At 44.6% G+C, this 23577-nt stretch overlaps 1 protein-coding gene across 7 annotated transcripts in view; it reads left to right on the top strand.

The window, feature by feature from the left end:
* The window catches only part of ST3GAL5 (ST3 beta-galactoside alpha-2,3-sialyltransferase 5), a 62507-nt gene that overhangs the window by 20087 nt on the left and 18843 nt on the right, over positions 1-23577 (top strand). For 4 of the 7 annotated variants that reach the window (XM_027965734.3, XM_012169456.5, XM_042245168.2 and 1 more), the window contains 2 exon segments: positions 8216-8339; positions 11218-11332. In XM_027965734.3, the coding sequence (XP_027821535.1) occupies positions 8216-8339; positions 11218-11332 (239 nt within the window). 7 annotated transcript variants of the gene reach the window in all.

The raw sequence follows: 23577 nt of genomic DNA, 5'->3' as shown, positions 1-23577 counted from the left end.
CTGCAACCCCATGGACTGCAGCACGCCAGGCCTCTCTGCCCATCACAAACTCCCAGAATTTACTCAAACTAATGACCATTGAGTCAGTGATGCCATCCAACCATCTTATCCTCTGTTGTCTCTTCCTCCTGGCTTCAGTCTTTCCCAGCATCAGTGTCTTTTCAAATGAATCAGTTCTTCAAATCAGGTGGCCAAAGTATTGGAGTTTCAGCTTCAGCATCAGTCCTTCCAGTGAATATTCAGGACTGATTTCCTTTAGGATGGACTGGTTGGATCTCCTTGCAGTCCAAGGGACTCTCAAGAGTCTTCTTCAGCACCACACTTCAAAAACATCAATTCTGTGGCACTCAGCTTTCTTTATAGTCCAACTCTCACATCCATACATGACTACTGGAAAAGCCTTAACTAGATGGACCTTTGTTGGCAAAGTAATGTCATGCTTTTTAATATGCTGCCTAGGTTGGTCATAACTTTTCCTTCAAGGAACAAATGTTTTTTAATTTCATGGCTGCAGTCACCATCTGCAGTGATTTTGGAGCCCCCCAGAATAAAGTCTGTCACTGTTTCCACTGTTTCCCATCTATTTCCCACGAAGTGATGGGACCAGATGCCATGATCTTAGTTTTCTGAATGTTGAGTTTTAAGCCAACTTTTTCACTCCCCTCTTTCACTTTCATCAAGAGGCTCTTTAGTTCCACTTCACTTTCTGCCATAAGGGTGGTGTCATCTGCATATCTGAGGTTATTGATATTTCTCCCGGCAATCTTGATTCAAGCTTTTGCTTCATCCAGTCCAGCATTTCTCATGATGTATTCTGCATATAAATTAAATAAGCAGGCTGACAATATACAGCTTTGACGTACTCCTTTCCCGATTTGGAACCAGTCTTGTTCCGTGTCTAGTTCTAACTGTTGCTTCTTGACCTGCATACCAATTTCTCAGGAGGCAGGTCAGGTGGTCTGGTATTCCCATCTCTTTAAGAACTTTTCCACAGTTTGTTGTGATCCACACATTCAAAGGCTTTGACATAGTCAATAAAGCAGAAACAGATGTTTTTCTGAAAGTCTCTTGCTTTATCAATGATCCAGCGGATGTTGGCAATTTGGTCTCTGGTTCCTCTGCCTCTTTTAAATCCAGCTGAAACATCTGAAAGTTCACGGTTCACGTACTACTGAAGCCTGGCTTGAAGAAGCTTGAGCATTACTTTGCTAGCGTGTGAGATGAGTGCACTTGTGCAATAGTTTGAGCATTCTTTGGCATTGGCTTTCTTTGGGATTGGAATGAAAACTGACCTTTCGATTCCTGTGGCCATCATCACTAAACTACTAAAACTGACTTCCATTGCTGTTTCTTTCCGTAACCGGGACCCAGTTGGTCTTGGCCTGCATCTTTTCGGTGCAGGTCTTCATGATTTCTCGATCCGTGTCTGTCCTCGTCCTGTCTTCTTTCTCACCCGGATGTGCCTCAGGCTACCCTTCCCCTCAGCACCCAGCGTCCTGCCCCGCTGCCCACGGGCAGCCTGGTGAGGCCCCCTTCTGCCCTGCTGTGCCGCCCTTCTCAGGCCCTCCCGCCTGGAAGGGCACACTCTCCCGGCTGCCGCATCAGCGTCTCAGCTGCACGTGCTCAGCTCCCCAGGCCAGCCGCGTCGCTCCTATTTGCTGCTTCGTCAGCTTCGGTTTTGTTTTTGATAAGCTTGCGTGTATGTACGTGTTCAGTCGCTCCAGGCATGTCCGCCTCCTTGTGACCCCATGGGCTGTAGCTTGCCAGGCTCCTCTGTCCGTGGGATTCTCCAGGCAAGAATACTGAAGTGGGTTGCCATGCCCTTCTCTAGGAGATCTTCCCAACCCATGGGTCAAACTGGTGTCTCCTGGATGTCCTACTTGCAGGCAGTTTCTTTACCACTGAGCCACCTGGAAAGCCTGCCTTTATTGTTAAAAAAAAATAAACAAAAACCCAAAAAAACCCTTTACATACAGGTCTACCCACCTATTCCAATACCTACCCTCCCTAAGCAACCCCCATGTGGAAGTGCATGGATAAAGACGGCTGAAATTCTCAGCCCCCTACTTCTCCACTTGTGACTTTCAGCAGATTAAATGTATCAGGTTAAATGCAGATAGCAGTCCAATGAAGTAGGTGTTTTAGTGATTTAGGATTTAGTGATATCTTGTGTAGGATTATTCCCCCCAATAAATATTAGTGCCCTCCTCTTTGTTGCACCACTAGTTGCCTGTATAGTTTATCTAACAATTTTTCACATACTGGTCTGCAGCATATGTTATACTCTTACCTTGGATGGTTAATTCTTAATTTGAAACTATTGGTGCCAGATCTACAAGTGGACTGAAAGCCTGGACCTTGCCCTAATGTTTCTTCGTCAGGGCCTTAATAAGGGTGATTTGCTCATCAGATACATAAACATTTGAGAAGCAGCTGTTACATTTTCATATGTGAGTGGAAATATGTAATTTTGAAAACCAGGTCTTTTCTGCATAGAAGGGATTAGTGGAGGCTCTTACCCTGGCAGTCTGAATGAAAGGAGGGAGATATTCATCAGCCCTGGGATCTTAGCACTTGGAAGGAGTGGGAGGAGCTGCCCGTGAAGGAGATGGACAAGTTGGGAACCAGGAAAGTGCCACAGGGCAGATGGTGATGGCCTGCCAACACATGTCCTTGGAGGAATGCCTGAAACCACCATCACCTCTGAAACCTCGTAAGAAACGGAATATTTATTCAGTAAATAGGTATTAGTTGCCTATTATGTCCCTCTTAACCATCCTGCTGCTGCTGCTGCTGCTAAGTCGCTTCAGTCGTGTCCGACGCTGTGCGACCCTATAGACCGCAGCCCACTAGGCTCCTCCGTCCATGGGATTTTCCAGGCAAGAGTACTGGAGTGGGATGCCATTGCCTTCTAGGCACTGTGAACTCAGTGGTGAGCAAAGACACCTACTCTCTTGGAATCTATATTCTAGTGGGGAAGACAAGAGAGAAATGTCGATTCAAAAGAAAAAATTATGAGTAATTTGTCTCATAATAAGTGTTCTAATGGAAACTTCAGTTGCATGCCATCCTCCACTAAAGAGAACATTTTTAGAAATTCATTTATCTGTCTTCGCTGCCACGCCCAGGCTCTTCTCCAGTTGCGGAGAGCAGAGGCTACTCTACTTGCGGCTCATGAGCGTCTCAGTGCCGTGGCTTTTCTGGGTGCACACACTCCAGGGTGCACAGGCTTAAGCAGTTGTGGCATGTGGGCTCAGTAGTTGTGGTGCACACAACTTAGTTGTCTCACGACATGTGGAATTATTAACCCACTGGATCACGGGGAAGTCCCAAACAGAGCATTAAAGACAAAGGAATTGAGTGGACACAGTGCAGATGGTATAGAGATGAGCATGACTAGAAACCCCCGGGTTCTCCGAAGGAGCACCTTAGCGCCACTTGGCTGTGTGTCAGCTGTAAGTCTGTGAAGACAACTCAGCTTGTTGTGTGGAGGGACATGGAATCTAATGGTCCCTGCTAAGTTGAAAGAAGATATTCCAGCCCAAGTGAAACTTCATATGGGAAATCAAATTCTCCTGGTTTGAATGGATATACCCCAGAACGTGATCACATGTATATATACCTATGATTTTACAAACCAGCTTTTTTTCTTACAGTATCTTTCTGTGTCAATAAATGTAGGCACTGAATACTTTAAGCAAGAGCTTCTCAAACTAAATGTTTATATGAATCCTTTGATTCAGCAGGAGTGGGGGGTGGTGAGCAGTTCCGAGATTTCATGTGTCTAACCTCAGCAGAGGACGTGGTCACAGATTCTGCTTCATATATCAAGGCTTTAACAGCCGCGAGGAATGTCCCATATGATTTACACCACAAGTTAGCAACAAATTACCTATTGCTAGGCATGCTAGAAGGGCTTCCCAGGTGGTGCTAGTGTTAAAGAACCTGGTTGCCAATGCAGGAGACCTAAAAGACACAGATTCGATCCCTGGGTTGGGAAGGTCCCCTGGAGAAGGAAATGGCAACCCACATCAGTTTTCTTGCTTGGAGAATCCCATGGACAGAGGAGAATGGCAAGCTACAGTCCCTGGGGTCTCAAAGAGTTGGACACGACTGAAGTGACTTGGATGCACGCATGCAGGCATGTTAGATAGTTCAGTAGAATTTACATTTAACTCTTCGCTCTTATAATTGCTGTTCACATTCAGTTTCACTTTGAATCTTAAATATCATTGGTAAAGTACATTTTGGTGGTGGGGAGTTTATCGTGTTTGATGACAGACTATAGGCGTATAACACACGTTCATTCCATGTGGGATGTTTCTTTCTTTCTTTTTTGGCTGTGCTGGATCTTTGTTGTGGCATGCAGGCTTTTCAAATTTCAGCATGCAGGTTCTCTAGTTGTGGCACACGGGCCTAGTTGCTCCACGTCATGTGGGATATCACTTTCCAAACCAAGGATCAAACCCTCATCCCCTCTGATGGAAGGCAGATTCTTGACCACTGGACCTCCAGGGATATTCCTGGGATGTTTCTGAAGGTCCTGCTCTGTGCCAGGTCCTACCCCTGCAGCTCAGTCATTCAGGCAAAAGGGTAGAGGAGACCTAAAATGTACACAGGAAATTTCAGTTCATAATGGTAAACAGAGATAGGGGAGTGCCCAGGGGTGATTATGGTGTTTAAAATGAGTTTCACAGAGAAGGAGAGGGTTTAAGGATGAAGGAGCTTCCCTGGTGGCTCAGACAATAAAGAATCTGCCTGCAGTGTGGAAGATCCAGGTTCGATCCCTGATTTGGGAAGATCCACTGGAGAAGGGAATGGCAACCCACTCCAGTATTCTTGCCTGGAGAATCCCATGGACAGAAGTGCCTGATGGGCAGCAGTCCACGGGGTTGCAGAGTCGGACATGACTGAGTGACTAGCACTTCCACTTTTGCAAGGGGAAAATGGTGCAGAGAATGGGGACTGGGACCCTGGAGTCCTGCGCCTTGCACGGGGGAGTTGATGATTGCAGAGGTAGGGATGGAGGTATGATTCCAAGGCACCCAGTCTGTGGTCTGCAGACTGAGTGAAGGAGCAGCTGGGCCGTCACGGTGGGGAGGAGAGACCCATGAAGGAAGCTGGGCATTTAGAAGGGGGCTCGGGAGAGAGAGCCTGCCCAGAAACTGACAGGGCAAGCACAGGAGGGGCTTCCAGAAGACGCTGCCTGTCCAGAGACCCCAGGAAGGAACATGGACAGGATTCAAGAAGGGCCTCGATGGGGCTGGACTGGAAAGCTGTGGCCAGAAACCAGAGTGCCTAAAGGATGCAGCTCACCTAAGCCCTGAACCATTGGGGTGGAAGCCTGGAAGGCAAGGGCAGGGGCCAGCGACCAGTGGGCTGCTGTCACCCTGTGCCGAAGCCAGTACTTGTCACAGAACTAGAGGTGCCGTCCCCTCTGTTGGGTAGAAACCTAGGATGCTGCTGGAGTTACCTGCGGGCAACTCCATCGCCTCTGCTCGTGTCATACAGGAACGCCGCTCAGTCGTGTCCGACTCTGTGCGGCCCCATGGACTGTAGCCTACCAGGCTCCTCTGTCCATCGGATTCTCCAGGCAATAGTACTGGAGTGGATTGCCATTTCCTTCTCCAGCGGATCTTCCTGACCCAGGGATCGAACCCCGGTCTCCCGCATTGTACACAGACGCTTTACCGTCTGAGCCACCAGGGAAGGCTGCCGCCCCCGTCCTTGCCTTCCAGGCTTCCACCCAGATGGTCCACAGTCGCAACTCAGCAGGAAGCCGGGTGGCACAATGGAGTCTGGGAATGCAGTTTGCAGGTTTCAGTCTCAGTGGCAGAGAGGATGAGAAGGAGGAGAGGGAGAGAAGAGGCCAGAGCCCACAGCCCTGTCCAGGGCGCCAGCAGTAGGCAAGGGCAGAATCCAGATTCTAATAGCACCATCTGCTTTGTTCTCGGGAGGTCCACTCAGGCGTGAAGTGTCATTCTGGTCATAAAAACACAGGCATCATAGAAACTTCCACTTTATAAATGTCTTGATCATAAGCAGCCGCTTGGGAACCTCTGCTTGGCTGACTGTGTGTCCAAGTAACCACAGAGTTATGGTGGTTGAAAACCCTTCAGGGTCTCAGTTGATCTCATTTCTCCTTTAAAAAGAATTCAGTAGATTCTTCAGCAGAAGTTTGCTCATGAAGCCCCTGGCATGGTTTTGTTTTGTTTTTCTAATATTTAAATGGAGTGACGCAAGTCTATGAAAATTCTTACATTCTAGTGCTGCAGGGTTAGAATTGGGGAGAGTGTTAATGGTAGCAAAACATCAAATACTTGAATGTCAGTTTGAGAAAAGTTTTTTTCAAAGAAAACGTCACAATACTAATGGGGGAAATGAAGTGAATAATGAGATGTTACTTCCTCCTGCTACAAGACTAAGTATAGTAAAGATATGATTTCCTAAATTAATATATAAACGTACCATAATGCTATAGGTAGGTGCCTGTACTAGCTGAGATTTAAGTAACAGTTGCTTAAATAAGACTGAAGTTTATTTCTGTCATGCAAGAGTCCAGAGACAGGTGGTCCAAGGTGGATTGGTGGCCCTGTCCACAGGGGTGGCCCAAAAACCCAGGTCTCTTCTCTCTTGTTGCTCCTCCACCTCTTGGGCGATGTGCTGTGTCCAGAGTGGCTCATAAGGTGTCAGTATTTCAGCCATCAGGAAGAGGGATAAAGGAGAGAGCGGAGTACACCAAGAGATGCACCCTCAGGTTGTACAAGTCACTTTTGCTTGTTTCCCACTGACTAGAACTTAGCCCTGAGACTGTACTTAGCCCCTGGGGAGGCTGGGAAATGTAGTCTTTATTCTGGGAGGCCATGTGCCCAGCTAAAAATCCAGAGTTCTGTTCAACTGAGAGGAGGGGGGAAACTGACATGGGGGGGAGATGTCTTGATGTGTACTACAATACCCATTAGAATATTACTTAAAAATTGAGAATCTGAGAATAAAATTAATTCAAAAGATTAAGTAAGCAGCGTGCCTGAGAACATACATATTTTTAAAAGAAAAACTTCTTTTAAAATTACCATGTTTTCTTTTTCCCTTAGTGTAACCCTCTTCCTCTGTGTACATTCCTTTTCTTTTTTATGTACACTTTCTTTTTAAATTTTTATGGTAGAAAATTTCAAATATCATTGAGAATTGTATAGTGAGCCCTGTGTACCCATTGCCTAGATTCAGTAGCAATTTAAGGTTCATCTTGTTTCAGCTATTCCCCCATACACTTATCCACTTCCTGTTTTTTAAGCAGTTTTCATATCTCCTGTTTCGTCTGTAAATAGTTCTGTATGTGTCTCTAAAAGGTAAAGGCTCAAAAAATAAATCAGACCTAATTTTGGGATAGTTGTAGAGTCACATGCAGTTGTAAGATATAACACAGATTACTCCTTTTCCCCCCAGTGGTGTGTATCTGTGTGTGCTCAGTGGTGTCCAACTCTTTTTGACCGTATGGACGGTAGCCCTCCAGGCTCCTCTGCCCATGGGATTTCCCAAGCAAGAATGGATTGGAGTGTGTTGCCACTTGCTGCTCCTGGAGATCTCCCCAATCCAGGAATCAAACCCAAGTCTCCTGCATCCTCTGCAGTGGCGGGTGTATTCTTTACCAGAGAGCCACCTGGGAAGCCCTTCCCCCTAATGGTAGCAAAACTGTAGACTATTGAAGCTGGGATATTGACTGGCATATAGTCGGGAGACAGAATATTTCCATCCCCACATGGACCCCTCATGTTGCCTTTCCATAGCCACTTCCATCATTCCTTCCCTTACTCCTGACCACTACTAATCTGTTTACATTTCTATAATTTTGTCATTTCAGGAACATTACGTAAATCGAATCCTATACTGCGTAACCTTTCAGTATTGGCTCAGCTCGAGATTCGACCAGTTACTGTGTCTATCAATCCGTCACTCCTCTTTCTGGCTGAGTAGTATTGCATGGTACGGCTGTACAGCATCAAGGCTCCTTAGGGAATTCCTGGTGGTCCGGTGGTTAGGACTCTGTGCTTTCACTGCTGAGGCCCCAGGTTCAATCCCTGCTCAGGGAACTAAAATTCTGCAAGCCACACAATGTGCCTCCCAACCCCACCCCTGTGAAAAAAGTTTCTTTAAAAGCATCATCTACCAAACTTATGTGCCTCTTCCCCTCCTCCTCCCTCTCCTCTCTTCACAGCAATGCCAAGTGACCACAGCCGTGTGAAGCTAAGAAGCGATTGCTCACGGCCCTCCCTGCAATGGTATACCAGAGCTCAGAACAAGATGCGAAGACCCAACTTGTTGCTAAAAGACATCCTCAAGTAAGACTGGGCCCTCGGGCCACAAGATGCCTCTGATTTGGGCAGAACTGGGAGAAAAATTCAGTGAGAGCTTCTTGGCCACACTTGGTCACGGTCGTTTAAAGGCATGTCTGAGTCAGGGTTCAGAGCACATGTGCCCCAGGTGCCTGCATCAAGTCGTGCTTGGTGGCGGTGCAGTGCTGGCCTAGAGGGTGTCCAGGCCCTGCAACTTCCAGGTCATAGCCCTTCCCACTGCTGTCCAACAAAAGAGGGCTTCCCCCTCGCTATTTCCAGTGAGTCTAAAAATGCGGTTAATTAAAATTCCCTACAGGCATTTGAATAACATTTAATATTAAACACTAAAAAGCATGAGAAATATTCCAGCCAGGTCACCCTTCCATCCTAATAAGAGGTGTGAGTGTGAGCATGCGCATTCAGTCATGTGTCTGACTCTTGGCAAACCCATGGACTGTAGCCCTCCGGGCTCCTCTGTCCTTGGGATTTTCCTGGCAAGAGTACTGGAGTGGATTGCCATTCCCTTTTCCAGGGGATCTTCCCAACCCAGGAATTGAACCCGGGGCTCCTGCCTGCAGGAAGGTTCTTTACCACTGAGCCACCTGGGAAGTCATTAATAAGAGAAAGAATTGTTAAAGGGGGGATCTTGTCGGTTTTATTTGGTACCAGCAAAACCAGGTGGTAAATTACCCTTTTTTTTTCATGTCTCTGGGTGGAAATCCAACACTGAAATCTAGTCTCTCAAGTTATTTTACAAATTTGGGAAGGAGATGGGTAGAAAAGAAAGTGTATATTAATAAACATCTCTTTTTATCATCAACCAATAATTATCAAGGCTTCCACATGCCTGGCCCTGTGCTGGATACTGGCCAAGTGGGAGATAGACCTAGGACCAGAACTCCATACAGTGTGGATGGGACAGACTCACAGCCAGGAATTACAGTGCAGCAAAATCAGTGCTGTAGACACTGAACCTGCTATTAACCTTTTCTTCCTTCCTTTTTTTTTTTTTTTTTTTTGGTCCATGCTGCATGACTTATGGGATCTTAGTTCCCCTGATCCCCTGCATTGGACGCTTGAAGTCCTAACCACTGGACTGCCAGGAAATTCCCCGCTTTTTTTCTTTTCTAATCAAAATAAGGGAATTATTAATGCACTGAATATAATACCTTTACTGAGGGCTGAAGAAAGGAATAGGTAATAACTGCCTTCACAAGATGAAAAACAGATTAAAGATACTCATCATCTCTGCTCCCACACTTCCTCTTTCCACTTAAAGATGACTAGTATTACCAGTCTTGTGTGTGCAACAAATGTTCTGTGTGTATTTCCCTCCCCACACCTTCAGTTTTTAACACAAATGGTTGCGTCCCACTCACTTACCCATTTTTACACAAATGGTTGCGTCCCACTCACTTCTGTATTTGATCCCACAGAAGAATTAAGATACTTGTTCAGGTTTCATGGTGGACTCTATTGAAATGAGAATCAAGAAGTCTTTTTTAAAATTTTGTTTTTGAATTGGAGGAAAATTGCTTTACAATGTCGTGTTGGTTTCTGCCATACAATAGTGCAAATCAGCCATAATTATACATATATCAGCTCCCACTTCCTAGTGATACTTTCTTGCATCATAATCCTCAGATACTAGGAAATATTTCGCACTATTGTGTACAGTATACTATTCTAGATGCTGTATTTTTTTAACTGTCCCTTTCTTTAAAAAATAGATTATTTTCCCCTTAAGGTTATTCCTTCACTTTGTTTTTTCAATAACACAAATCATTTAAAGGAGTGTTTCTTAAACTTGATTTAAATTTTTTTAACCTTTACTTTGTTAGTAACCCTTGGGGAGCTTAGTAAAATGAGATTTCTTAGGAATTCCCTGGCAGTCCAGCAGTTGGGACTCATCATTTCACTGCCTGGCCCCAAGTTCAGTCCCTGGCTGGGGAACTAAAATCTCATAAGCTTTATGGCCTGGCCAAAAAGAATGAGATTTCTAGAACCAGGACTAAACTCAGTTCTTTTCTCCCTGTGTGTGTGTGTGTGTGTGTGTGTGTGTGTGTGTGTGTATTTTAAACTGTAAAATAGTTTTAATTTATCAGTCTTTTAAAAAAAATTTATCAGAGTTTTAAAAATTTTTTTCACAGGTGGTCTTCAAGGTGACTCGTGGTACTGCCTTAGTTCATTCTGTCTCGTTTCTGGGTATAATTTTTTAGAAGAATAATAAGTAGATTATTTACTTTGTTTTCTTTTTTTATGGAAGAGCTCACAGTATATCTCCAAGTTTCTTTTTTATTATGGTAAAATATCTTAGATTTACTGTTCTAACGATTTCTAAGTGTACAGGTTCATCGGCATTAAGTACATTCACACTGTTATACAACATCACACCATCCACCTCCAGAACTCTTGATCCTTTGTACCCATTAAACACTACCCCCTCCTCTGCTTCCTCTAGCCCCTGGCAATCAGCATTTTAGGTTCTGTTTCTGTAATTTTGACTAGGTGCATCTCATGTAAGTGGAATCTTAAAGAATTTGAAGGGCTATTTTAAAGTAGCAAACAATTAAAGCTGAGATTCTGTAGCTCAAAATTTATTAATTTTTTTGAAGTCAAATAATTTTTATTGTGATTCAGCTTTTACTGTGGTGCCTTTGCAGAAGAAAATTTTTTACTTGTTTATAACAAAGACAGTCATAAGTGACTCATTTATCTTGTTAGGAAAATAAGAAATGCCGCCCTACTAGGTCATCTTAAAGGCTGTACTTTCTTGCCATGCGTCAGACAAACTCAATTTGGGTTAGGTTTTCAGTTATTTCACGTGTTCTCTCTTGATTATTCCATGACAGCGTCACTGTGCCTCCTTAAATCTTTTTTCTAGGTGTATACTGCTTGTATTTGGAGTGTGGATCCTTTTTTATATCCTCAAGCTAAATCATACTACTGAAGAATGTGACATGAAAAGAATGCCTTACATGGATCCTGATCGCATAAAGGTTAGCTATTCCATCAGTGTGGTTTAAATTAGAATAGTTCCAAGTGTGTACTTAAATAGTAACATCATCTCTAAAGTGTTATAAGTAAATGTTCATGAACGTTATAAGCAGAAGGGAAATCATTTAACCTTTGCACTTCAAAGCACCCCCCTTACCCTCATTGTTCTTCCTTCATTCATTGATGTCATGGGGTGAGGTTTTGAGCACTAGGGATGGGTTTTGTGGAAGACAGTTTTTCCATGCCCTGGGGTGGGAATGGGGATAGTTTGGGGATGATTCAAGCATATTACATTTATAATATCACTGCTGATCTGACAGAGGTGGAGCTTAAGCAGTAAGGTGAGCAGTGGGAAGCGTCTGTAAATAGAAACGAAGCTTTGTTTGCTTGCCAGCTGCTCACCTCCGGCCATGTTCTAACAGATCATGGACTGGTATTGGCCTATGGCCAGGGGGTTCATGAAGTTAATATGCTATGATCCTATCAATGTAAATGTTCTTAAAGCAGATCAGAAAGAAATTCTTTTCCTATTGTTTGTCATTTCTGTGTTTAATTTTTTAGTTTTAATGATTTTACATTGTATTTCAGGATTTTTCCTTCAATGTGTATTTATTTTTTAAAATCAGTTGTCATATTAAATGCTAATTCCACTGATTAAGTTGCAAATTATCTGATAATGTTCAGCCCTGGACAAAAGATGAGATGATTTTAAGTAAAGTAGCATGGTATTAATGATAACTGACACATATGGGTGCTTTACATATATTATCTTTATAAATTGAATTATATTTAATTGTCATGAAGTGTTCTTTGCATCTTACAGATGAAGCCCTGAGAGGTTAAGCTGCTGGCCCAAGTTCACGCTTAGTTTCAGTTCAGTCGTTCAGCCGTGTCCATCTCTTTGCAACCCCAAGGTCTGCAGCATGCCAGACTTCCCTGTCCATCACCAACTCCCAGAGCTTGCTCAAACTCATGTCCATCAAGTCAGTGATGCCATCCAACCATCTCATCCTCTGTTATCCCCTTCTCCTCTTGCCTTCAGTCTTTCCTAGCATTAGGGTCTTTTCCAGTGAGTCAGTTCTTCTCATCACATGGCCAAAGTATTGGAGCATCAGCTTCATCATCAGTCCTTTCAGTGAATATTCAGGACTGATTTCCTTTAGGATTCACTGGTTGGATCTCCTTGCAGTACAAGGAATTCTCAAGAGTCTTCTCCAACACCACAGTTCAAAAGCATCAATTCTTTGGCACTCAGCTTTCTTTATGGCCCACCTTTCGCATCCATACATGACTACTGGAAAGACCATAACTTTGACTATGCCAACCTTTGGTGGCTAAGTAATGTCTCTGGGTTTTTAATATGCTGTCTAGCTTGGTCATAGCTCTTCTTCCAAGGACAAGCGTCTTTTAATTTCATGGCTGCAGTCACCATCTGCAGTGATTTTGGAGCCCAAGAAAATGAAGTCTGGCACGGTTTCCATTGTTTCCTATCCATTTGCCGTGAAATGATGAGACTGGATCTTCATTTTTATGAATGTTGAGTTTTAAGCCAGCTTTTTCACTTTCCTCTTTTCACTTTTATCAAGAGGCCCTTTAGTTCCTCTTTGTTTTCTGTCAAAAGGGTGCTGTCATTTGCATATCTGAGATTATTGATATTTCTCCTGGCACTCTTGATTTCAGCTTGTGCTTCATCCAGCCTAGCATTTCACATGATGTTTAGTTTAGTTAGCTAGTTTAGTTAATCTAGTGTATTGTTTGTGTGTGTGTGTGTGTGTGTGTGTGCGCACATGCACACGCTCAGTCATGTCTGTGACTCTTTGTGATCTGATGGATTATAGTTTACCAGGCTCCTCTGTCCATGGAATTTTCCAAGCGAGAATGCTGGAGTGGGTTACCATTTCCTTTTCCAGGGGATCCTCCTAACCCAGAGATTGAACCCACGTCTCTTGCGTATCCTGCGTTGGCAGGTGGATTCTTAACCACTGCATCACCTGGGAAGTGCATATATTGTGGAGCTGTTCTAAAAATGATTTCACAATAGAAGTTCATTTGACCCTCATTATAGTCCTGGAGATAAAGCTATTATTATTATTACCCCATCTGATAGCGGAGGATATGTAGGAACAGCAAGATTAAGTAACCTGTCTAAGGTTACCTGAGTGCTCGAGTCAGGGCTTGGACCCAGCAGTGTGGTTTCAGAGTGCAGGCTCCTGATGACTCTCCTCCTTGCCTGGGTAGAGTGTCCACAAAGAAGAAGCCAGAAGTTATAGGTAGTGTGATGCAGAGAACAGAGAGCTTCAACTTTGACCTGGTTTCAAATCTAAATGCCACTCAATTACAGTGAGACCTTGGGCAAGTGACTTAATTGTTTGCTGTGCATGCCTGCTAAGTTGCTTCAGTCATGTCTGACTCTTTGTGACCCCTTGGACTGTTGCAGCCTGCCAGGCTTCTCTGTCCATGGGATTCTCCAGGCAAGAATACGGGAATCGGCTGTCATGCCCTCCTCCAGGGTATCTTCCCGACCCAGAGATTGTACCCCAGAGTCCCCATTTTCTCAGTTGTGGGGCATTGATAACATCATCTGAAATGGAGTGATCAGAGTCCAGTAAGATAACAGGCACAGAGCCCCTTTTCTAGTTCTGATTTTTACTCATGTATTTCTAATCTGTATATGCTTGGAAATACCTCAGATTTTTGGGGGGACAAACAGGTATAAACACATACATGAAAAGGGCGTAGTTAATAAATCCACACATGGCTTGTGTAGAACCCTTGTGTCTCAGGATCCTTGCTGATCATGGGGCCTTTCGTTCGTGCTGTTTCTGTCCTCAGACGTTTGCCGACTCGGTTCATCCCGGCAGCATGACTTGGTTCCTGCCAGTCTCTTTAGCCCCTGTGTCACCCCACCATCGTAGCCCTGCCTGTATCAGGCACACAAAAAAAACCCTTAATCTACGATTAAGTTGTAGATCTTCTAAGGAGAAAAGCCTATTCAAATTCCCCACCCGATTTTTAACTGCGTTATTTGTCTTTTTATTACTGAGCTGTATTAAATTCCAGAGGAAGGAGAGAGGTTCCGTGAACCACAGTGCAACGTCTCCTCTTTGAACTCCAGATTGTACAGAAAATCCAGGGTTAAGTTTTAACAGGCAATTATTTGAGGACTTAACAGTAATATGCGTGTGTGTGTGCTACGTCTCTTCAGTTGCGTCTGACTCTACGGCCCTGTGGACTGTAGCCCGCCAGGTTCCTCTGTCCATGGGATTATCCAGGCAAGATACTGGAATGGATTGCCATGTTCTCCTCCAGGGGATCTTCCCAGCCCAGGAATCGCATCTTTAACATCTCAGGCATTGGTGGGCGGGTCCTTTACCACTACTGCCACCTGGGAAGCCCCTACAGTAATATACATTATATTTAATATTCCTTTGAGGAATAAGACAGATGCCTCCTCTTTGACTCTTCATAATTCCCAGTAGACAGAAAAAAAGCTCTCCCTCCTCTTCCCCCTAAGCCATGCAACGTGAATTCCCCCTTTAGGCTGGTGGGGCCAGTTTTAAACTGAAGTTCACTGTTGAACCAGTAACAGCCTCTCATGGGTGCTAGTGCCCTGCCCCAGTTGGATTCAGTAAGGATTCCTGACTAGTCCTTGAGCAGGGGTGGAGGGGCCAGGGTACCTAATGGGCAGGGTCAGCCTCCCAAGCTCCACTGCCTGCTGGAGAAGGGATGAGACAGGAAATGGAGACCCAGGAGGCAGCCCAAGGGGCCAGCCACATCAACCCAGTTCTGAAAGACTTCTAAAAGATCATTATCTTTTCCAATTAGAAAGTGCCCCAAAATTGTGTGGAAAGGAGAAGGAAGGGGGATGTGGTTGTGTAAGTCAAACAGGTTTGTTCAAGTCTCAGTTTGGAAATTAATAAAGTAAGAAAGTGAAAACCTGCTCTAATCATGGTGAGATGAGGGGCGTCTTTTATTCTATTACCTGACACTTTTAAAAATGTTAGCGCTGTTGACTCTGTCAAAATGCCCTACTTCTCACGGTAGTCATGACTGTGCCAGAAAGCACCTGTCTCAGAGAGCACGGCCAAGGAGAGAAACAGCAAGAGTGAGATGCTGCTAAGGCTGTTGGGTGGGGAATAGCAGAATATGATGCTGAAAGGAGACAGGACCAGAGCATGAAAAGCCTTGAATTCCACTCTGTTGTTATTCAGTGGCTCAGTCCTGTCTGACTCTTTGCGACCCCATGGACTTCAGTGTGCCAGGCTTCCGCGACCTTCACTATTTTCCAGTGTCTGCTCAAACTCATGTCCATTGGGTTGATGATGCCATCCAACTATCTCATCCTCTGTTGCCCCCTTCTTCTCCTGCCCTCAATCTTTCCCAACATCAGGGTCTTTTCCAGTGAGCTGGCTCTTCACCTCAGGTGGCCAAAGTATTAGAGCTTCAGCTTCCGCCATCAGTCTTTCCAATGAATAGTCAAGTTGATTTCCTTTAGGATTGACTGGTTTGATCTCCTTGCTGTCCAAGGGACTCTCAAGAGTCTTCTCCAGCACCACAGTTTGAAAACATCCATTCTTCAACCCTCAGCCTTCTTTATAGTCCAACTCTCACATCCATACATGACTATGGGAAAACCATAGCTTTGACTAGACTCTGAGCAGCTCCTAAATTTAATATCTGATCCCACATCACTAAACAGGAAGAGAAAACATCTAAGTCCCCGTTATAGAGGAAGTGAACAGGGAACTTGCTGGTGTGAATGGCTGGGAGGTGGTGTTCAGTATGAGCTCCCTACAGAGAAATCTCTGTGTCGAGGCTTTGGTGGAGACTGACCTGTCCTACCAAGAGCGCTTGGATGAATCTGATGATTATGGTTGTATATCAGCAGGAGATCTCAGAGTCATGTGGGTGGGGCTCTGTTAGCTTTGTTGACAACATTCTGCAGCTTGCAAGGCCAGCAGCCTTGTTGGACTCTGAACATCTGGTTACATTCTGCCGGTATGAGTACAGCGGAAGTGTGGCTCTGGCCAAGTGTTTGCTGTGGATTTTGTATTTTCTATTTAAAGATGTCTCTTAATATGTAGCTTGTGCCAAAAGACTGACAGTGGTTTCTGCAGGGTTGCTACGACAGTTTGAGTGTGGTGTAGGTGCCAAGTTGCACTTAAGAGATATTTGAAGAGAGACAAGGTCATAGTCACAGCAGTTTAGGTTGGGGCCACATGGTAGCACCATTTTGAACTTGGCCTTCTCTTGGGAACTAAAGACCACACATCATCACCCTGGGGACTGCATTCTGGGCTGTTCATCAAGGCCAAGTTTATGTCTTTGCTCTGACTCTATAGACCCACACTCACATATCTAAAGTAAGCAGAGTATTCCCTGGTGGTCCAGTGATTAGGACTCCATGATTTCACTGCAGAGGGCCTGGGTTTGATCCCTGGTCAGGAAACTAAGATCCTAAATGCCACACAGTGCAGCCAAAAATAAATAAATAAAAAATGAAGTAAGCAGAGTAACCCTGGGCTGAGTTTTAAATCAGTCCAGGCATTCACACTTCCAAACTGATCCTTCTCTCCCTGGTGTCCTTACTTTTCCCCTGACCATCCTTCAGTAGTCTCATAGAGGTGAGGAAACTGAAGCCTAGACCTTGGGCTCATGCTTTAACCAAGTTTACACTACGATAGCAGGGAGATCCAACCAGTCAGTCCTAAAGGAAATCAGTCCTGAATATTCATTGGAAGGACTGATGCTGGAGCTGAAGCTCCAATTCTTTGGCCACCTGATGTGAAGAGCTAACTCACTGGAAAAGACCCTGATGCTGGGGAGGACTGAGATCAAGAGAAGAGGGCGACAGAGGATGAAATGGTTGGATGGCATCACTTACGTGAGTTTGAGCAAAGTCAGGGAGATGGTGAAGGACAGGGAAGCCTGGCATGCTTCAAAGAGTCAGACACAACTCAGCGACTGAAAAACAACACTGTGATAAAGAGATCTGGAACTGGGTCTAGATCCAGATTGTCTGATTGTTTTCTTCTTAACAGTGTCTTTTGATAAAATATACATGCTGTAAGACTTACTGCTTCTCCTTTTAAGCACCCAGTTGGAGGAGTGTTATTGATATTGTATATTTCTCCCAGCAATCTTGATTCCAGCGTGTGCTTCATTCAGCCCAGCATTTCTCATGATGTACTCTGCATATAAGTTAAATAAGCAGGGTGACAATATACAGCCTTGATGTACTCCTTTCCCAATTTGGAACCAGTCCATTGTTCCATGTCTGGTTTTAACTGTTGCTTCTTGACCTGTGTACAGATTTCTTAGGAGGCAGGTCTGGTATTCCCATCTCTTGAAGAATTTTCCACAGTTTGTTGTGATCCATACAAAGGCTTTGGCATAGTCAATAAAGCAGAAGTAAAAGTTTTTCTGGAATTCTATGCTTTTTCGATGATCCAGTGGATGTTGGCAATTTGATCTCTGGTTCCTCTGCCTTTTCTAAATCCAGCTTGAACATCTGGAAGTTCACGGTTCATGTACTGTTTAAGCCTAGCTTGGAGAATTTTGAGCATTACTTTGCTAGCGTGTGAGATGAGTGCACTTGTGTGATAGTTTGAATGTTCTTTGACATTGGAATGAAAACTGACCTTTTCCAGTCCTGTGGCCACTGCTGAGTTTTCCAAATTTGCTGGCATATTGAGTGTAGCACTTTCACAGCATCATCTCTTAGGATTTGAAATAGCTCCACTGGAATTCCATCACCTCCACTAGCTTTTTTAATAGTGATGCTTCCTAAGGCCCACTTGACTTCGCATTCCAGGATGTCTGGCTCTAGGTAAGTGATCGCACCATCGTGGTTACCTGGGTCATTAAAATTGATTCATTGGAAAAGACCCTGATGCTGGGAGGGATTGGGGGCAGGAGGAGAAGGGGACAACAGAGGATGAGATGACTGGATGGCATCACCGACTCGATAGACATGAGTTTGGGTAGACTCTGGGAGTTGGTGATGGACAGGGAGGCCTGGCCTGCTGCGGTTCATGGGGTCACAAAGAGTCGGACATGACTGAGCGACTGAACTGAACTGAAGGTCTTTTTTGTATAGTTCTTCTGTGTATTCTTGCCATCTCTTCTTAATATCTTCTGCTTCTGTTAGGTCCATACCATTTCTGTCCTTTACTGCGCCCATCTTTGCATGAAATGTTCCCTTGGTATCTCTAATTTTCTTGAAGAGATCTCTAGTCTTTCCCATTCTGTTGTTTTCCTCTATTTCTTTGTATTGATCTCGGAGGAAGGCTTTCTTACCTCTCCTTGTTATTCTTTGGAACTCTGCATTCAGATGCTTATATCTTTCCTTTTCTCCTCTGCCTTTCACTTCTTTTCTCAGCTATTTGTAAGGCCTCCTCAGACAGCCATTTTGCCTTTTTGCGTTTCTTTTTCTTGAGAATGCTCCTGTACAGTGCCACAAACCTGTGTCCATAGTTCCTCAGGCACTCTGTCTGTCAGGCCTAATCCCTTGAATCTATTTGTCACTGTCACTGTATCATTGTAAGGGATTTGATTGAGGTCATACCTGAATGGTCTAGTGTGCCGGGGTCTAGCCCCGGTGGATCCAGGGAATTCGAAGCGGGGATAGCGTTGGTGAGGAAAGACTTATTTATTTAGAGATATAAGATTAGATTAGGAAGAAATAGTGTAGTAGGAAAATTTAGGCGGAGAAAAAGAGGCTGAATAACTTGGCTACAGGGAAAACCAATAAAACTCCAGACAAGGAATTTGCACCATCTACGATAGGCCACCGGGGTCGTTTGAATATTGGAGAGTGCCCCGCCTTGGGCTCTCTCTCTTACGGATCTTAGAAGCCGGGACAAGTAAGTAAACATGGTGAGCCTCCACGCCCCAGATGGGAATTCAGCCGAAAAAGGGAGAAAAGAACGACATGGGGAAGCCCAGCATCGGTGCAAGACTCCAAAGACTATTTTTCAAAATCAGCTTATATACCCCAAGTTGTACATAAAGAAATAGAGTTATGCAGGGGCAGCAGTCCTGACCCTCATTGAGACAAGGCTTTCTTTTTGCATACCCTCCCATATACAAAGGTCTCGGGTGGTTTACATTATCTTCTGGCCAAGAGGCTTGTTAACATTTTTATGGCTCTCTTCCTGGATAATTGTCTGTCAACCAGAAAACTCCTTTTCCCTAGAAGTGTTTTTTCTTTACTCTGCATCACCCTCAAAGTACTAAGTAAAGTTACATTCCTGTAGAACAGAGGTGCAGTGGGTTATAACAAAGAAAGTACTTAACTCAGAGATCTAATGTTGCTAATACCAGGTCTACTACCTGTTTTTCTATATACCAACTATATCTAAAAATAGAGGATATGAAAATTTGGCAGCAAGTATTGGCTCAACAAATGAAACCTTTAATCAGTCCTATTCTAATGATTTTGACTCCTCAAATGTAGGAAGCCCCTATATTCCTAGGATGTTTTAAGCTTCCTGTGCCTCCCGCAGTCAGGAGGCCTCAAACAACCACATGCACAGCTGTACGAGTCCTACAGGCAGGCTAAAAAGCCATCAGAGGGGTTTTTGGGTTGAAACACTTGTATTATGCCCAGGAGATTTATTATCTAAAAGCTCTAATTTTTCCAGAAAAAGGTGGTGGGGGACAGTCCCTGTTAATGACAGAAGAGTAGGTGGAAAGCATAACACAATAAAGCAGGCAGATTCTGGTCTTGGGGGGTGGATGCTCAGGAATTTCCAGGGGGAATCCCTGAAGCCGATCATGTCCTTGCGTTTTGTCAGGCTTCTTCCGCATGACCTTGTCACGGGTGGGATTCCTCACGCTGGCTCCCAGCACTAGTGGTTTTCCCTGTTTTCTTCAATTTGTCTGAATTTTGCAATAAGGAATTCATGATCTGAGCCACAGTCCGCTCCAAGTCTTGTTTTTGCTGACTGTATAGAGCTTCTCCATCTTTGGCTACAAAGAATGTAATCTGATTTCAGTATTGACTATCTGGTGATGTCCATGTGTAGAGTCTTCTCTTGTTTTGTTGGAAGAGGGTGTTTGCTATGACCAGTGCGTTCTCTTGGCAAAACTCTGTTAGCCTTTGCCCTGCTTCATTTTGTACTTCAAGGCCAAATTTGCCTATTTCTTCAGGTGTCTCTTGACTTCCTACTTTTGCGTTCCAGTCCCTATGATGAAAAGGACACCTTCTCTTAGTGTTAGTTCTAGAAGGAGCATCTAGTAAGTTTATAGTTATACCTCCATCACCACAATCCCACTGGAACATTCCATTACACGTTAATTCCCTCTCACCCCTTCTGTGGCCAGTCCCTACCCTCAACTACCAGCCCCAGGCAACCACTGGCTGGTTGATATTTTATCATGCTATTCTCTCTGTGACTTGGTTATTCAGATTTTTCTGCCTTTAACCAGGTAAAAGCTATAGACAGCTAACCCATGGGAGTTAAGCCAGAGTTTACAAACATGGAAGTGAAAGTTTCATAACGTAACCCATACCTTTGGTTCATGTGGTCTGTGGCTGAGTTGGGTTCCTACGCATGTCTGGTCAGCTCCAGACCTCAGACCCCGCTCCAACCCAAATGCTGTTCCCTGTCCTGAGTTTAAATTGATAAATAAAACATTGCCTTTTATTGCAATGACCAGTGCGTTCTCTTGGCAAAACTTTGTTAGCCTTTGCCCTGCTTCATTTTGTACTCCAAGGCCAAATTTGCCTATTTATTCAGGTGTCTCTTGACTTCCTACTTTTGCGTTCCAGTCCCTATGATGAAAAGGACACCTTCTCTTAGTGTTAGTTCTAGAAGGAGCATCTAGTAAGTTTATAGTTATACCTCCATCACCACAATCCCACTGAGAACATTTCATTACACGTTAATTCCCTCTCAGAATTATGCCACTCAGAATTATGCCACTTACCTATATTTCTGAGAAGGACTGTCCTAAAAATTATGGGGTAGAACTGAACATGGAGATGCTACTGAAGAAAATTCATTTTTTAATACCCTTCTGTGGATTCTCACTTTGTGGTTTTCCATGGCAAATAGCTATGTCATTGACAGCTGAGGCTGCCTGGTGTCTGTTTATTCTCAGTCATGGGCAATCAGCAAACTCAGCCTGGAAGTCTTTCAGAAACTGAATCTCCTGTGTCCCTGTGTCAATTCAGGAGCAAAGGGGCTTCCTGTGTCTTTGAGAGAGTCTATAATCCTCTGCTTGGCAGTGGTCCTCACTCAGGATGGATGTCAGCCAGACTCACCGTGTCCTTCCTCACCAGCCTGCTCCGGTGCCCAGCTTTGGCACTGTCTGCAGCAGAGAAGAGGAAGGTTGTGATGCTTCCGGTCTTGATTGCAGCTCTGCAAGGCGAGCTGTCCTCCCTGGGCATTTTTCTTCTGAGCTTTGAAGCCCGGAAGAGGAAGGAGGGAGGCTGAGACTTCTGTGGGGCGTGTTACATGTTTCAACAAATTGAAACAAAAGAGGAAAAGGAATTGCTGTGGTTTTGGCCATTTCCAGTGGCACTGAGAACTTTGTCACTGGGATGGATTTATAGCACCTGCTATGAATGAGGGACAGGAAGGGTCACCATCAGAAGGTGCTCTGCTCATGGTCTAGAAAATTCACTTTGAAGCCTGAGATGGACTCTCTGCCAGAATGGACATTTCACTCCTTTCAAATTAGAGAGAAAATTTGGCGGCCAGAAGAGTCATGCTCCGGTCTCCGACTCCATCACCTAACCTCTCTTTCCGGTCCTGTGTCAGTCATGAGGCTTCTGTCTCCTGGTACTTTTCTGATGTTCTTTTTTATCCCAGGAGATTTGTAAAAGAAGATGCTTGGGATATGCTTCCATAGTGAAGAATTAGACCTTTTGTTCTCTAAAAACTGTTGTTAATAACCCTCAGGCCTGGGGTCTCGAGACAAGTGTGCATAGTACATGTGGTCCCTCTGCATGCCCTGCCCACTCAGTCTGGCGTTAAGTGCCAGTGGTTGCAGAGCGTCGCTGAACTTGGAGGCATGGTCACGGTGAGGCCTCCATTCAGGGTCTTCTGGGGTCACAGCTGGCTTCTTGCTTGGCTTTCTCACTGATTCCTTGCAAAGATGCCAGTTCAAACTCTTGCTCTCAGTGGTGATTGTCAGCTGTTCTCTGTGGGCAGAGGCTAGGATCATAGGAGCCTGGGAGGCGATCAGACTAGGTGACCTGCCAGCTCAGCTGTGTCCTTCTGGGTGAGCCACACTGAGCCCACAAAGTGAAGATAGGAGCGTCTTGCCAGGTGTCCTAGGCCGTCATGCTGGTGGCCTGAGACCGTGACATGTCTGCAGCACTGTCCAAGGCTCCGGGAACATCACTTCTCTTCTCCAGGCGTGGGGCCAGATCCTCAAGACATAAAAGACATAAACGATGTGCTCTTTCCGGTACTAATAACTTTCTGAAGCTGTGATTTTAAAAATAGGGAGGGGGTTCTGCTATATTCAGAGAATTGTTGTTTCTACAAAAATTTTATCATGCAAAAATCAGACAGGACTTTGAGAAAAAAAACATAGTTGAGGCAAACATTTAGAACTGTATACAGCAATAATAATCCTCATAATAGTACTGACACGGTTCAAAAGACATGTTTAATACTAAAAATAAGTATCCCAGCAAATAGAGGGCCACCCCCCACACACACACACACACGTGCTCACACATGCAGTTTGATGGAAGGAGGGATAAGGCAAGGCCAAGGCTGCAGCATGTAGTGATGAGGACGTAGAGCAATGAAGGAGAACTTCCTGACAGACGGTCCCAAGGCAGCATTTGGCCAGACTGAGCCAAAGGGCAGACGGCTGGGTGAGTGGCCGTTTATTCCATGTTTGTCCATGTCCCGCTGCCTTCAGCCAGGCTAGTGTACTTGGCCTTCAGCAGTCATTTCTTGTTGATGCAAAACATTAACGTTGCAGGGAAAATTGTATACAAAACCAAGGCAATTTTTTGTTGACAGGACAAAGTTGCAGGTTACATCTAGTTTCCATTCCAGGCTGTGAAGCTCATTACCCTAACTGATAAATAATCCTGTTTTTCATCCCACTAGATAGGAACCTGAAACAGGAAACCTGTTTTTTTTTCCTCTCTCTCTCTCTCTCTCTCTCTCTCTCTCTCTCTCTCTCTCTCTCTCTCTCTCTCAGCTATGCTATACAGCATGTGGGATCTTAGTTCCCCAACCAGGGACTAAACCTGGGCCCCCTGCACTGGGAGCGT

This window comes from Ovis aries, chromosome 3 (assembly GCF_016772045.2).
Source record: "Ovis aries strain OAR_USU_Benz2616 breed Rambouillet chromosome 3, ARS-UI_Ramb_v3.0, whole genome shotgun sequence".
NCBI classification, from domain to species: domain Eukaryota; kingdom Metazoa; phylum Chordata; class Mammalia; order Artiodactyla; family Bovidae; genus Ovis; species Ovis aries.
The sequence above is the reverse complement of the archived record's forward strand: the minus strand, read 5'-3'. Positions and strand labels throughout refer to the sequence as shown.